We start from the raw sequence: 16,028 nt of genomic DNA, 5'->3' as shown, positions 1-16,028 counted from the left end.
GGGGGGGGGGTAGTGGTTTAGAAGAGGGCAAGGGATGGGTTGGGGGGCCATGGGGGTGTTTGGGGAGAGGGGGGGACACGGCTAGCCAGGGGTGGGCGGACTCAGAGGGACTGAGAAGGGGCTTGGGTCACTTCCGCCCTTGCGGGGGGGGGGGTGCTATACAGAGAAAAGTAAATACACACGCAGCAGATGTGAACACACGGCGCAGGAAATTAAAATGTTACGGGATACCTTGCGTCGACACAGCTGTGGGTCCCCTTTCTCAAACTACGAGGGGATGATGAGGGAGGGGGAAAAAAAAAAAACCGGGGGAAATAAAAATAATAACAAATTATTTAATTACCGTTGTTTCCACTGAAGACAGCTCTTGGCCGTGTGGTGATGACTTACTTATTACCAAAGCAAAAAAAATATTGGCGGCGCGTTAACGAATGCCGTTATCCTGCCCCCCTAGCCGCCCCGCAACCCCGATGAGATTTGTGATGCCCACCGTGCGTAAGCAGCTACACGTGATAACGTTATCTGCAAACTTACGCCTTTAAGGATTCGTTGATTAAATCGGGCCGATATCGAAACCTTAACTAACCGACGCATTTGCTTGGGCGAGGACCGACGTTTGTCCATTCGTACAAGTTGTGTGCAACGGGTTTTGTAATTTCCGTAGACGCTAGAGGCCGCTACCATTCACTGCAGCCAAGCGGCGGTGGCTACGTCCGTGGCCTGTAATCCGGCCGACTGCGGAGACAGCGAGAGTTGTTGGACCGCGTCGCTCGACATTTCACGTAATCAAAGCAAATCACAACGATTGGTGACGAATTCTGTCGAGACTTTGACACAGCAGGTGGCTTAAAAATTCACCCAGCGGATCTACACAGGTGCGTGCCACGTCCCCCGTATGTGTAGGTGCGATTATCTGAACCGGTCCTGGGCATCCCCTAGGTCGACTGAGTCTCAAATGAGTACCTGGCGTGGTGTGTAAACATCACCACTTGGGAGACAAGGGAGACCGGGTGTGGTGCTGGCCACCCACCCACCCCCTAGTGTGCCGTGTCGGTCTTCATAGGTGCTTGCTAACAGCACTTGCCGCAACAGCCTGTCACAGGCTACACAGTGGATCTTTGTCTTTGGTGGCGCCACGTGGTTAGCGTTGCCCCTGCGCCACGAGGCCGCTCACGAACTCGACTGAGTTCGATTCCCGCTCACGACAAAATAACTGTGGGCGGATCGGAGGACAAATGGCAGCAAGTTGCTGCGAGACTCCCTCCCCAGTTAGGTAATGAGGAGGTGCCACACCCTGAGAAGGCGGATGAACGTCTGTCCCTTCTGTATGGGATAGTGCTGCCGCTCACCTCGCACAGTACCTTAATTTATGTCGGGAGCGCCGGCTCACTGCCTAGCTGCTTCTTGAATCGAACCATGACCATGAATTGCGGTAATTCATTGAGTCCATGGTAGTAGTGGGGGGCGTAGCCAATAGTTCGACCGATAGATAAAGTTTTCTGTAACTGTACAGAGCAAAAACTACGCTACGTACCCCGACATGTGCCGCTGGACGGGAGATTAATAGAGGCATTGCGATATTATCGGCAATGCCTCTGGGCCTGTCTTGTAGGGGGTTTCCGGTCTTCGGTCGGGAGGATGTGGGGGTGGCCCCGAGTAATCGACATCATCGGCCACTATTACCAGTTCTCATAACGACGTGAACTTGGTCAGCATTGACCCCATTGGCCCGACACTTGCACCTCGGTACCAAGCGGGGTGGCAAATGCTAACAATGATTTTCTTGGAGGATTTCATCGCGAGATCACAAATATGTACGATAGCAAGTTCACTGCTCCAGCTTTTTTTTCTTACGAGAAAAATAAGTCAACTGTGATGCGATACGAAACATCTACAGAATACGAAATGAAATATGACACACGTCTGTTAAACAGGCAGTATATACGGTAAGCTGTATACCCATGGTGGATATGAGTAGCATTTGCCACCCCAGGTGGTACGGACCAACCCGTGGCTCCCCCTACCACTCCCCGCCCCTTCCTGGCTCATGGACTATGGTGTTGTGAAGCGGAGGATAATCGCCGGACATTTCTGGGCCATTTTTACGACCGTGGCGGCGAGAAAAAAAAAACGCAGCGCATCCGAGAGGAGGAGGAAGGAGCGTGGGATGAGGACAGTCAGTCAAAGTAGCGACACCCCTTCGACCAAACGAAACGCTGAATGTGACCCTGGGTAAGCGAGACGCAAAGCTGCAAGCTCAGGAGTGGGGTCAAATTTAAAGCGTGGAAGGGGTCGGGGTTTACATCGTCCGGTTCTCACACGCACGCACCGACGCATGTTTCGCGAACGAATCTGTCGATTGCTTTTAATCAACAAATCGGCACATTGTTGCACAGCTTATCCAACAAACCCACCCCACACACCAACCAACCACCCAACCCGACAAACCAATTGAACCAACCAATCCACCCCCCAACTAACCCACCCACCCACAAACCCACCCACCAACCAACCAATAAATTATAGCCTTTACAGCTTTATAGCTCATCGGATTCCTCCAGATTAAAATAAAGATTCTTGATTCTGAACCGCCCAACCAACTGCCCTATCAACCGCCCAATAAAGCAAACAACAGCCCACCGAACCAACTAAACTCCCAAGCATACAGCCAAGTCACATTGCGGGACACGCAAATATGGGGGGCTGCACCGAGGCAGGGGCACACGGTCGCAGAGAGGAGGCTGTGCGTGAGACTCACCGCAAAGTGTCTCTGGAAGGCCTTGGGCCCGCGGTACGTGTAGTTTCCACAGATCTCGCAGTTGTAGTTGATGTTGAGTCCGTGCAGTTTGTAGAGCCAGTAAGGGATGGGCTAAACACAGAGGACACAACGGGGGGTGCGCAGAGGAGGAGCACGCGCCAGAGAGAAGTTAGGCGAAGTTTGGTGAAGAAGTGAGGTGTCTCTGAAAATGTGGGTGGGGGTATGGAAAGCTCAATGATGGATGAGTTGGGTTAGGTCAAGGGTCAGGCCATGTACCCTCCAAACGTGATGATGAATTTAAGTGGGAACCTATGGCCTGTGGGCCGTACGAAACAAATTCTTGGGCTGAATTCGACCCGCGCCTTAGTAAGGTTTCCCACACCAACCACGGACTCAAAACAGACCCACGAGACCCACTGACACACAGGAAGACACAGACTCACATACTCATCGGGAAAAACACACTCACAGGCGGACGCGCAGACTCATACAGAGTCCCAAAGTATACGTCCGAGTGTGGGAGGCACCGTGTGGAGAGACAGCAGGAGAATAATGTGGGTCAGAAGGTGCAAGTGATGCAAGTGGAAGGAAAGAGATGAAGAAAGAGGTGGGGCGGTGCGATCGGACACGGTGGCCCGAAGAGCGGAAAGAGAGATGGCGCAGGACGGGGCAACGTGGAGAAAGTTGGCAAGAACAGCGGACCCCACATGAGTGGAACAAACGCGTGCAAGGAGGCGGCATCGTGTGGCATGGGCCCACGTGGAACGAAGAAATGGGCAGCGTTCGGCCCGTGGGCAACAAGGTTCTCCCCACCCCTGTCGTAGGGGCGGTCACCCTCACCACGCGTGGGGGGGGGGGGGGGCACGGTTGGCGACGTAGAAGTTCAACATACATATGTACAAGTTGTGTACGTGTCACCTGTGGCAATGAATAAAATAAAAAACACTGCCAAGATCCATATTCTTGGTTCTTTCGGTAAAGTCACGTAGAAGGTACATAATAAAATAAAAATATTATGCTTTATTATTTTTATTCTATTATTTCCCTTCTACGTGACTTTACCGAAAGAACCAAGAATATGAATCCCTGCAGTCACGAAAGCTTTCAAACTGCCAAGATCCTCAACCTTTGTTTTGAAATTACAAAGGTTGGTCGTGAACAGGCTTTTAGGTTGGCAATTTTTTTATAAAGTGTACCACATCTGTGAATTTCTATTGACCCTGGAAAATGGCAAATTGGCACCATTCTTTAATTAAATTAAATGAGCAGATAGTAATACTCCTGACCCCCCCGACCCCGTTACCAAGCCCACTCGTGCACTCTCCCGCCTGATGTCTGCCCGCCATGAGAGCGCGCACCTTGCCATCCCAGCCGAGCGGCAGGTTCTTGGGGTTGTAGATGATCTCGTTCTCCTCGTCGTCGCTGTCGCTGTCGCTCACGTTCTCCTCGTCCTCCTCCTCGCGCTCCTCGCCCGTGCGCGCCTGCTTGCGCTGGACGTTCTCGCGCGTCAGCTGCCGCTGCTCCTGCTCGCGGCAAGGTGGCGGCAGCGGAGGATGTGGGGGGGGGACGGGGGGCGCGCAGAGGTGACGATCGCACAAACGAGCGCGGGGTTGTTTTTGTTGCATGGGTGCGCGCAAACGAGTAGCCCAGAAAGCCGGTGCGATGATGGGAGATCCAAGTTGGACGTACGAACTCACGGATGGACACATTGGTTCCAGATTACGGATGCCAAGTAGGTTTGAGCTATGTATGGCCCTAAGGGATAGGCGACCACCGCCGCCACGCACAAACAAGTTCGTCGTAGGGGGTGTGGGGCGAAGTGGTCGGCAGCCAAAGGCAGTGCAGCAGAATCCGGCCCAACCACCCTTTCCAACCCTTCTCCAACCAGCACTGCCCAGTGTGGTGAAGTATGGTCAAGTAAACCATTACCGAGCAATCGGATTCACGTAAAGGGGGTCGTATTCCACAGTGGGGCATGAGGTCTCTATTTATACAACGTTGCTCGGTGTGCTGATGGGGCCACACCGCAAAGACAACTTGTTCTTGCCAATAACATCTGGAAATGTATCGGAGTTTGTTTAACAAGCCTGACTCACTGATGAGACCCATAGGTTTGAGACTCGTCCGGGTTTTTTTTTGGTTTTCTTGATAAAACTCATGCAGCTCGACGACATTTTATACAGAAAGCCAACAGCATAAATTGAATGAAAAAAAACGTTTACACTTAAACCGCAGAGTTTCCATCGAGTCTCTGCTAGTGGTCTGGTGGGGGTCAAAAGTTCCGTCCAACAGAAATTAAGATTATTGAAACTGTTCGCAGCAACAGCCATCGTGGTGGGATTGGGGTCACGGTAAGATCACGGAAATACACGACGATCTCAGTGTGCCGCTGGTCGGGAGGTCATAATAGTTTAGGGGGCTTGACGGCGTTATCGGTGACGTCATCGGCATCGTCGTCAGCCGCGGCACGGAGTGGAGGGGGTTACCAGCCTTCCATCTGCAGGAAGTGGTGGGGGAGGGTGGGGTGGCCATCGTGTTTAAAGGGGCCCAAGAAATAAAAACAATTTAAATGCGGTCTTTGAAAATAAACAATAAAGGCAAGTCAACAAAAAACAAAAATGTTACATTTTGAAAGAAAGAGATTTAAAAAAAAAATAAGATTAACAAAACAGATGAAAAAAGACAGTGCCCAAGACAAGTGTCATGTTATAACACGAAGCTTGTCAAAAAATGTTTACTTTAAATATAACCAAAATCAAGCCCCAAGCATGAATTTAATTAAAATGTAAGTTACTTTGAATGAGACAATAAAGACTTTAAAATCACTACCGTTGAGTCGTTGACGCCTCTTAATTATCTAGCTTCTCATCTCTACCGCGCATCTCTTTGGCGTCTCTGCAAGCCGTACGTGTCGGCAGGCCACTCACTCGGTGACCCATGTCGCTATCCCACACGTGGCTAACCACCGGGGACCCGCCAGTTAATCAGCCCTGCGCTACGAATAAGAGCCAACCGAGTGGGAGATGTAACGGCCGCAGCCGCTCGGGGTCCTGTCCATCAAACAGGGCGATAAACAACACCCGGGTCCTGCAAGACGCTCAGAACAGCCATAAACGTCGGTGAAAAGGCTGCGGGCCAAAACTGTTACATTGTTACTTTACAAGTTATTTTTTATGCTGCGTAAATATCCCCTTAATAGGAACACATGCGCGTGATATATTTTTTACGGCATTCCGTGTTATACATTTAAAAAAAAAATCAATCTCTAGCCGACGACCCTCCTTCGTGCCCCTCCAGACCTTCTTCGACTTTCCGCCCATCTGGGTGGTGGCCGACGAGGGGGATAAAAAGACGCAACAAAGGAAAAGTTGCAATGAAGGGAGCGTCGGCGGTGTTACAACAGCGCGGGAGGGGGCGGGGAGCTCGGCAAATTTGGCAAATTCAGACTTCCACCGCAGCGCGGGGGAGAGAGAGGGGGGGGGGGGGGGCACGCCGCGGAATATTACGGTGCGCAAAGGTTTCTTGTGCGAACGCGAATCTACACGCGCGTGTGACCACGCTACCGTGTCGTTATCAGATGCCTCGCCCGGGCGACGGCCTCGCGGTGATTGTTTCCACAAGCGCGAGGGACTTAGCTAACAACTGGATTCGTTTTTCAAACCTGCGTTTCGTTGTCTCCTGCCTGGTCTTAGAGTGCCAGGGACCGACTCTCTTACCCCCTCCCCTGCCCAAACAACAGCCAACCTTAAGCCAACCCACCAACCCCCTCCACTGGCCACCGCCCACCGCCCCCCCCCCCTGCCCACCCGCCCCCCCTACACGCACCCTCCCGCGCTCAGGCAGTGGGAAATCAAGATTAGGGATTTGCCGGGGCAAAAGGATTATTTCCACGCAGTCCACAAGCGCCATCAACTGTGGGATTTGTTGAGAAACGCGCCAAGCAGGCGGGTACACACACACACACACGCCTTTTATTTATTTCACCCGTGCATTTTTTTTTTTCAAATAAAAGAGTGATTTTAAAAATAAACAAGGGGGGCAAACGAAAGCGGCGGAGAGAAAGCCTGGCGTTAAAACACCGGGCCCCTCTCCGAACGAGAGGAGCGGTGCGGCGACTTTTATTTTATTTTTCTCCCCAGGGACGGTTTTGATGCTCCGCAAAACATTCACGGCATAACGAGCACGGATGTTTTTAACATTAGAACGTTCAAAAAAATTCCCAGCGAGCAAGGGAAGAAAAACGCCGCCGGCTAAACTGGCACAATATCCCACACAAAAGCTGCCCCGTTTGGACGGAGGCGGCGGGGGTAGAGGGCGAGAGAGGAGGGAGAGAATCATAAAAAAAAGAAAAAAGCAAAAAAAGAAGAAACGTTCCGACATAATAATCCACCGCCTGGGGGGAATAAAAATAACGTCATAAATTCTAAACCGAGAAAATGGAACCAGATTTTTTTTTAAGGGCTAATTTATAACAGAGGGGGCGACGGAAATGTTTGTCCGATACCCCCGAAACAGTGCTCTCTCGTGCTCCCCGCTAAAACGGCGGGTTTTGGCTGGAATGACCGCACTAACAAGCGGAAAATAAGAGGCACAGACAGCTTGCCAACGTCAGCTGAACCATGAAAGACAAAGCAAAAATGAGATCAAATTTTATGGCCGTACACACTCACTCGCCCGCCTGCTGCCTCGCCCCCCTCGCCCCCCCGCCGCACCAACTCCCCTTCATCCCGGCCCAGTCCCGCACACCGACTCACCGTCAACGGTTGCGTTGAAACGTCCTGCAGTCTACCACCTTCCGTCACGGCGCAATTAAATTACAGCAGCGAAACCGGCTCCCCGCGGTTTGCGCGTTTCGTTTGATTCGCTCACGGCTGTTGTGCTGCGTGCGCAGGTAAGCCGGCCGGCTGGCTGGCTGGCAGCAGAGGGGTTTACGGAGACCCGAGGCAGGAGGATACACGTGAAGGGAAGGAGGATCTTACCCCGAGGATCTCTGCGTATTCATAAATCTGTGCCTCCAGCAAAGCAATTTCCTTGTTTCTCTCCATGTCCCTGCGCTCGGGCACACGGCAAAAACACGCACACACACGCAAGTACACACACACACGAGGATGAGCGCCGAGCGCCGTCGAGTGGGACAGACGGCACCCTCCTCCGTCCGCCGCTGCCGCCGCCGGCATTAAACCGGCTTCAATCCTCGCGATGCAGCGAGCCGGAAAAAATCAACAACCAACCGAACCCTCCGTGCCCCCAAAACTCCCACCACCACCCCTCCCCCCCCACCCCCAACACACCGCCAACTCCAAAAATCTCCCTCCGGCTACCCCTCCCTGGGAGGCGAACAAACACTCTCCCACGCACGCCAACGTCGCCACCACCAATCTCCTCTGCCCACCGGCGTAGCGACAGCTGCGAAGTTATCGGCTCTCACGGCACGAGGAACTCGGAGCAGCAGGAGGAGCAATGCCAGTTGACGATCGCGCACCCGTGGCGCCCGTCGGTCGCGCGAGCAGGAGATGGGCGATGCGTGCGTTTTCTGCTTGGGAGTCCACCTTGTGGGCGCCACGGTGGCGAGATGTTAACTACCTCGCCTGGTACGCAGGAGGTCTTGGGTTCGATCCCGACCCTGACACGGTTGTATATTTGGAGTTTGCGTGTCTCTCTCCCTGTGCTCGCGTGTATTTTTCTCCCGGTCCTTTAAAAATCAACATCACGCGTATTTGGCTGCTATAAATTTCCACGTGATAAACCGCTTCATTGAGCTATCATTTGTGGCTAGGTCGTTTCTGAAAAAGACCGATATAGCTTAGCGGGCCTTCCCTGGTAAAACAAAAAATAGTTTAGTTTAGTAAGAGCCGAGCCAGTGCGGGGGTCCAACACGGTATGGGGGAGCTTTCCCACTGGCTATTTGCCGTGCCGAACCAAATCACAATACACTGACCACTCAAGACAACTGATTCTGCCTAGGGGCCAAGCAGGGCCAGGGGCAGTGGCACGGCTCGGCTTCTGCAGTGGAAAAACAACCTGGCACCTCCTGATCTGCTCCGGACAGGCTCTGCAGTCACGTCACAGCTCAGTTGTCGAGTGGAAAAAGAGGAATTAGATTCGAATTTATGCAGCTGCACATTGCCTGTATGGACCTCCGACTGTTCTCGGCTCGTACGCACGATAGGCTTTCTTTCCACGTTCTTCGGTTTCCTCCTGCATGAAACCAAACTCACATGAGTAGAACTGGCAACGCATCCCCACATACATACGAATGTATGTTGAACTTCTTTCGCACCATACGTAGCCAAACCGTGCTAATCGGAGGTGCGACATCAATTCGCGGTTGGCAACCAACTCAACGCTCGATCCATCCCGGAATGGGTTCGATGAAAACAAAAGTTCCACTTTTTTTTTTTTACCACGTCAACCGCGGTTGCCATTTCACAGATCAACTCGACCTCGCCATCGGAATGTGGAATTTCCACCAGCGGCTCAGGTGGCAGCCAATGGAAAACGAGCGCAGCCACACTGCTCGTGCGAGGGAAACAATTTGACCTTGGCTTGACCTTGGGGGAGGGCGGCGTGGGTGGCAAGCGCCCACGTGTCAGCTGCCACCACCCACAGGGGGTGTTAAAGTGTGAAGCATACTGGACGCCTTGCGATACGGGACACCGTACATGGTGAAACTCGAAACGTCCTCTCACGCGAGGGTTTAGCACAAGTCACGCGGCAGCCGCGAAGGCATCGCCCCGTGAACGGAGGCCCGACAATCCAAACTCATGCCTGACTCGCACCAACAGCCCCTTCTTCTCAATCCACTGCTGGATGAGGGCCTCACCCCCCCCCCCCCCCACGCTGTCTGTTCGTGGGGGTTACGCGACAATATTTAGCAGTGTATTACAACCACGGATTTTACTGCACTGCCCTCTACTGACAGCGTAGTCCTCAGGCAGCAGCCGATGACACCTGTGGTCTGCATGGTGGTCACCATTCCAAGCAATGGCCAGGCTAAAAACCTGATTAGCTTCCGAGCTCTGATGAGATCGGGCGAATTGTGGGCTATTAGATCACAGGTTTAAAAATAACGAGAATGATTTTAAAATAAGAACAATGCCCTTTTAACTCAGGAAAGTATCAAGGAGTCTCGGGAAACTTTAGGCAAATTACGTAAATGAGCATTTAGCTCCTCATGGCAGAACACTGGAAAAAAGCCACGATGCGTAAGAGCTCCGCACAGATGCATTCAAGTAATCCACTGCTGGACTGCCATCTTATCGCGGATGTTTCTGTCAGCATGTAACGTTGCACTGCTAGGAATAGGCTTCCGTCCATCAACTTCCATTCCTTCTTTTCCTTAAAATAAGGCACCTTAAATCTAGATTGAAAACTAATTTCTCTAGGACTGACTTTAGTGTTCAGTTTGTTGTCCTTCCCCCGCACCTCCCATGAGCACGGTTGGCTACGTACGGTGCGAAAGAAGTTCAGCATACATACGTACAACCTCAACGCATCCTTTTCTTCTCTTTTCTCATTCTTCTCTCTCACTCTCCCCTCTTCCCTTTGCTTCCCTCTGCTTTTCCAATATTTTCCTAAGCGCCAACAACAAGGGACTCCCTCCCCTCCAGGAGCGCCCCACGCGATTATTCCGGTTCAGTCCACGCCCCGTGTACTCCCCCCCACCCCCGCCCCCCACCGGTTTCCGTTGAAACAGATAAAGCAAAAATAAGGAGAACAGACGTCCACCCGTTCACCCACGGTGCCGATCGCTGTGCAGAGGTGACGCAGCGGGCAGCCGCGTCAAGCCACAGTCGGTGACAGAGAGAGAGAGAGAAGAGAGAGTGGAACAGCTGAACGTCAAGTTAAATTTGTCCCATCTGGCCCAGAGCCATCGGACCCTGTTGGGGAAGTGGGGGTGGGGGGGGACCGTGCACTCACTTCTTGCTGCCCTTGGAGCTCTTGGCCTTGGATTTGGTGAAGAGCGAGGGGTCCAACGACTCCAGGGACTTCCCCTTGGTGCTGAAGAGGCGCTGAGCTCGCTCCTCTAGAGTACTGACGCACACGTCAAGGAAAGGATAAAGACCCGCTCCCCCGTGTGTGGCCTTTAGCAGACTGTTGGGGGCAAGTGCTGTGGCGGCGGGGAAATTGTGAAGGCCGGTACGGTGCACGAAGGGGTGGTGCGGCCAGTACTACCCCGGCCGCTTTCTTCTCCCCGGTACTGATGTTACTACAACACACCGCACCGGGTGCTCATTTAAGGCCGAGTTTACTTGGGAGAAAATATCAAAAGGTAAAGGTGCAGCCCTGCAACTGTTTACTCATGCAACTGCTGGCAGAAGGGCGTCGACTGGATGCTGTATAGAACCCCCCTAGCAGGGGTACTTTGGGCTACTCTTCCACACCAACCAGGCATTTTAGTCGAGTCGGGATTACCCACACGCATCCACCCCGCCGATCGACTGACTGGTGTTCCCCATTGTTATGGCTGGGTGGACAGAGGTGGGGGTGGGGGGGAATCCGGGCATCGTTTCAACTGCCGAGCCAAGGGCCGGGATCGCAAGGCCAGCGTGCGGACCGTGACACCACGGCGGCGGTCTCAGGCGGTCTCATTAGCGTACCGCATCGCCGTTCACTTACACGAACTTTGAGAAATCGTTTGCGTACAAGGAGCGCGACGTGCAAAACCAACAACATTCTCAGACGCGCGCACAGCTCGGTGCGAGCAAGCAAGGGGCAGACGGATCGACGTCCCGGGGCTCGGGCCAAATCACACGCATGTGCGCGGCATTTCACTCGAAAACAACAAAAATCCCGCGGAGATGAACGTCTCGGTTTTTTTTCCCCGAGCTAGGATTGGGGTCCCGAGAGCCATCGTGAGACCGCGAGTCTCTCTCCTCGCCCTTCCCCACCCCCCCCCCCAAACGTGTCCCGGTACAGCGTAACGTGCGTGCGTGCACGAGTGTGTGTACGTGTGTGTTAACTTGACTTGGGGAGCGGTAGTGTAACGGTTAACGCGCAGCGCTATGAACCCGGCGACCCGAGTTCGATTCCCGCGAACGGCCAACACCAGTGATGATTATCTGAACCGGAACCGGGCCTCCTCTAGGTCGACTCAGCCTCAAATGAGTACCCGGTGTGGTGTGTAAATATCGCCACCAGGGAGACAAAGGCGGTCGGGCGTGATCCTGGCCACCCACCCCCTCGTGTACCGTTCCGGCCTTCATAAGTGCTCACTAACAGCACTTGCCCCTACAGTCTGTTAAGGCTATATGGGGGATCTGTTTTTTGTCAACTTGACTGGGGAGTGGTAGCGTAACAGTTAGCGCGCTGCGCTTCGAACCCGGCGACCAGAGTTCAATTCCCACTCACGGCCAACACCAGCAATATTAATTATATGAATCGATCCTGGGCCTCCCCTAGGTCGACTGACCCTCAAATGAGCACCTGGTGCGATATGTAAACATCGTCGTTGGGGAGACAAAGGCGAGATGTGGTGCTGGCACCCAGTTCGTGAACCGTGCTGGCCTTCATCGGTGCTCGCGAACAGCACTTGCCCCAACAGTCTGTTAAAGGCTATAGAGGGGATCGGTCTTTGCATGGGTGTCGTGATTTGGCGCACTACGCAATGAACCTGCAAAACGCAAGTTCGATTCCCGGCCATGGCTAAAAGCGACGTCAACCAGTCCTGCTCTTCTCCACTACACCAACCCACAAATGACCAGTGAAGTACGGTCAAGCAACCCACGCATGACCAACATGACCTGGAGAGACAAAGGTGGCATCATTCTGGCAAACACCACCCACTTCGTGTGGCGTGCGAGCCTTATTATGTGCTCTTAAAAAGCACTTGCCCCCAATGCTCTGTAGGGCTAGAGAGGGAATCTTCATCTTTGTTATGAGGACTGGTCCCAGCTTGATAGGTAATACAATTACGTACGCTTTCCCCACACAGGAAGGCCAGCCTGACGGCGCTCGTAAATTTAAAACAAAGTGCTGCAGCAGCACTTTTCCTTTGTAAGTACAAGTCAAGCGGCTTTATTTCTCATTTTGTCGACATCATCATCCGTGGTTATTGTCCATCTGGTGATGACGACAACGATGATGATGTTTTCGCTCCTCGGTGAAGCATTTGCTGTCAGTAGACGGTGCGTCTGCCCCCGCCTGCTAACGTTCGCGCCGCGTGTCAAACGGTTCCATAGTTGACATTAAACCGATAGGTGATTCCGTAACGACTCTAAAATCGATCAGTAATAATAATAATTGAGATTTATAAGGCACCCTTAATTAATTCCCAAGCCTGGGCACCATGCAGAAAACAGCCCAGTGCTGACCCCAGGTGACTTACATTCACGACATCGCCACACTTGGCATCATCGCATTCATTGAGTGAACTTGTGGACTTACCCGCCGCACTTTAACCCCAGTGCCATGAGGGCGGACTTCAGTCGATCCAGACCCAGAGAGGCCAACTCCTGTGACACGACAACACGCAGCAACCACTTGAGCATCGATTCCTTTACGCATAACAGGAAAGAATCCTTTGCGCAATGACTTTACCAGTCCAGGCAATAATACTCAAGCCAACAACTCGTAATGCCCTGTTCACCAGGTCTAGCGACGATTAAATGAACACATTTTGTTGAGTTGCTGCTCATGGCGGCGGTGGACAAGCACGAATAATTATTTTATTTTTTTACTCAAATTCATCGACACAATTGCCCTAATAGGAAAAGTGTATAAAATATAAGTGAAAGTTCAAGCAACTGCCCTTCTTCATAGCAAATAGATCACATGCGCAAGAAACGGCCATTACCCAAAATGTCGCAGATCAGACGCGCTACGAATTGTCGTCTTTTCTAAAATACATTTGAACTTTTATCGACAAACGTGTCGAGCATCAATTATCAGTGATGTTTTACGTACACGGCATGTTACGTTAATTTACTGAACTTCAGATTCTTTAGGATTTAGTGGCAACATCCAAGACAGGCAGCCAAAATGTAGGGAAACAAAAAAAACCACATCGGGAGAAAAAATCTTGCACCAGTCTATCCGGCCGCCTCGTCCATCTCGCAATAGCTTTGTTCTGCGATGCCCACGTGTGTGCAGTGGCGACCTCACCTCCCAAGAGGAGAAGGCGGAGAGGTCCAGGTGAGCTCCCGAGTGAGCGAGGGCGCTGCTCGTCTCTTTCTGCACCCAACAGAGTCACCGTGTCGCCGGTTTAGCCACACAGGATGCGGGGGGGTTAGCAGGTGCCAGTTAGCGAGCATCTCTTAAGGCCAGAATAGCACAACGGGGGGGAGGGAGGGTGGTGTGGTTAAAAAGCACCGTGCCTCTCTAACTTTGTCTACACGTCGCAAGCGTTTAAAGCATTAGTTCTGTCCGTTGGTCCGTAACGGGGGAAGACTATAACTCGCGCAAAGAGGCTGCAACAGGTAACAAAACTTGAGGTTGTTTTGCCTTTAGGAACTAACCGCTTGGAAATGTTGCCACATTGATCCAAGGATTGCCCACAAGCTTTCGAAACACAAACCAAAATAAAAAAGGAATATTTGCCAATATGTAAACAATGTTGCATTGTCAGCTACCCGCCGGATTCCATTCTGTATACTTTATTTGTTTAAATTTATTTTTAGTGACTTGCTTACCTTTGCTAGACTTTGCACTCCTATCGTTTTTTTCTATTGTTTGTCTTTGTGACTGTCTGACCCGCACCCCTTACTGGACAGGACACCTGTGAAAAGATAGCTTCAAAGCTCATCGGATTACTCCAGGATAAATAAAGATTCTTGATTCAGAAAGACTCCAAGTTGGTGCCCGCAGTGAAGAGTGGCGGAGCGTGTGTGACGGTGGCAACACGGGGAACGTGGCCGTGAGGGGGGGGGGGCGCGATGGACGTACAGGCCAGCCAGGGAACGCTCCGATGTCCCACTTCCTTTCGAGATCCGTTTGGATCTTTCCGAAAAGTTCATTCTGGTCCAGAAGTGGCTTCACGCGGTCCGTGTAGTCCTGCAGGTACTCGAGCACCATGTCCAGATACCTGCAGCCACGCAAGGGAGACACAGGCAGACGCTCGACGGATCAAGTTTGGATTTCATTATTTAGGGTACTGGGAGTTTTTATTTTTAGGCCGAATTTGACGTTATTTTGTATTCTACGATTTGCATCGGGGACATTTTAGTCACGGTCATTGTTTTCATGATTATAAATATTCACGACTGAATTTGTTACTTTTGCATGACGTTTAAAACAGTAAAGAGATAATTTTAACGAGATTGTTGCTTTTAATTTAAAGCTTTTGTGACTGCAGGGATTCATTTTCTTGGTTCTTTCGGTAAAGCAACGTAAAAGGGAAATAATAATATAATAAAAATATAAAACAATAAAATTCTCACGACGTTTCGACTGCAACACAAGCAATCATCTGATGATTGCTTGTGTTGCAGTCGAATTATTGCTTGTGTTGCAGTCGAAACGTCGTGACAATTTTATTGTTTCATATTTTTATTATTTACCTTCTACGTGCCTTTACCGAAAGAATCAAGAATGAGATTGTTGCTTGTATACATTTTTTTATAATTTAAGCAAAGACACTTTTAGCAGGAAATGGCCAATCATGACATCATTAGGGTCCTCGTCTGTTTTTTGTTACAATATTTTGAAAAGAAATATCACGTTCAGTGAGCGCGTTAAATAATGTTTTGCTTCAAATCACATAGAACCCAGAGTGCAGGCAACTCACCTCTTGTACTCTGTGTTTTTCCGTTCACGAGGGACATCAAAGAGCTGGTCAAACGTAGACAGGTAGGTGATGTAGTCGATTTTCTGCCAAAAACGCAACAGGAGAGAGGTGGAAACAATAAACTTTGCAAGCGCACAGGATGTCGTAATTACACAGCTCATGCTGGGAGCTTCTTCAGGATCTCAAGCTACCAGCAAGTGGAAACGTCGGACATCATGCCAAATAACAGACAGAATAAACCTAAACTATAAAAACTATTTTTATTTACCAGGTGAGACCCACTGAGTTATACAACTCTTTTTCAGAAGCGACCTGGCCACAAATGATAGCTAAACGAAGTGGCGTATGGAAATTTATAGCAGCCAAATAAACAAAATAATGTAAACGCATCTCACAATCACTTCGGATCCACACACAAGTTAGAAGGCAGCCAGGTGGTGAGCAAGCGCCACCAATTGTCAAAGATCTGCACTCCTTAATATATTAAGCTGTTAAACGCATGATTGTAAAACTGGAGGACTCGGAGAAAAATTCACGCGACCACGG

General features: G+C 51.1%; 1 protein-coding gene across 1 annotated transcript in view; it reads right to left on the bottom strand.

Annotated features, from left to right (window-relative positions):
* SF3A3 (splicing factor 3a subunit 3) overlaps positions 1-16,028 on the bottom strand; it is a 39,423-nt gene that overhangs the window by 17,823 nt on the left and 5,572 nt on the right. Inside the window, exons 7-14 of the mRNA XM_078878240.1 lie at positions 15,483-15,565; positions 14,642-14,780; positions 13,862-13,930; positions 13,145-13,212; positions 10,679-10,792; positions 7,738-7,807; positions 4,117-4,281; positions 2,759-2,869 (exon numbers count right to left, since the gene is read on the bottom strand). Coding sequence (XP_078734366.1) covers positions 2,759-2,869; positions 4,117-4,281; positions 7,738-7,807; positions 10,679-10,792; positions 13,145-13,212; positions 13,862-13,930; positions 14,642-14,780; positions 15,483-15,565 — 819 coding nt within the window. The remainder of the gene's footprint in view (positions 1-2,758; positions 2,870-4,116; positions 4,282-7,737; positions 7,808-10,678; positions 10,793-13,144; positions 13,213-13,861; positions 13,931-14,641; positions 14,781-15,482; positions 15,566-16,028) is intronic.

Source organism: Lampetra fluviatilis, chromosome 50, assembly GCF_964198595.1.
Source record: "Lampetra fluviatilis chromosome 50, kcLamFluv1.1, whole genome shotgun sequence".
Classification (NCBI taxonomy): Eukaryota; Metazoa; Chordata; class Hyperoartia; order Petromyzontiformes; family Petromyzontidae; genus Lampetra; species Lampetra fluviatilis.
The sequence above is the reverse complement of the archived record's forward strand: the minus strand, read 5'-3'. Positions and strand labels throughout refer to the sequence as shown.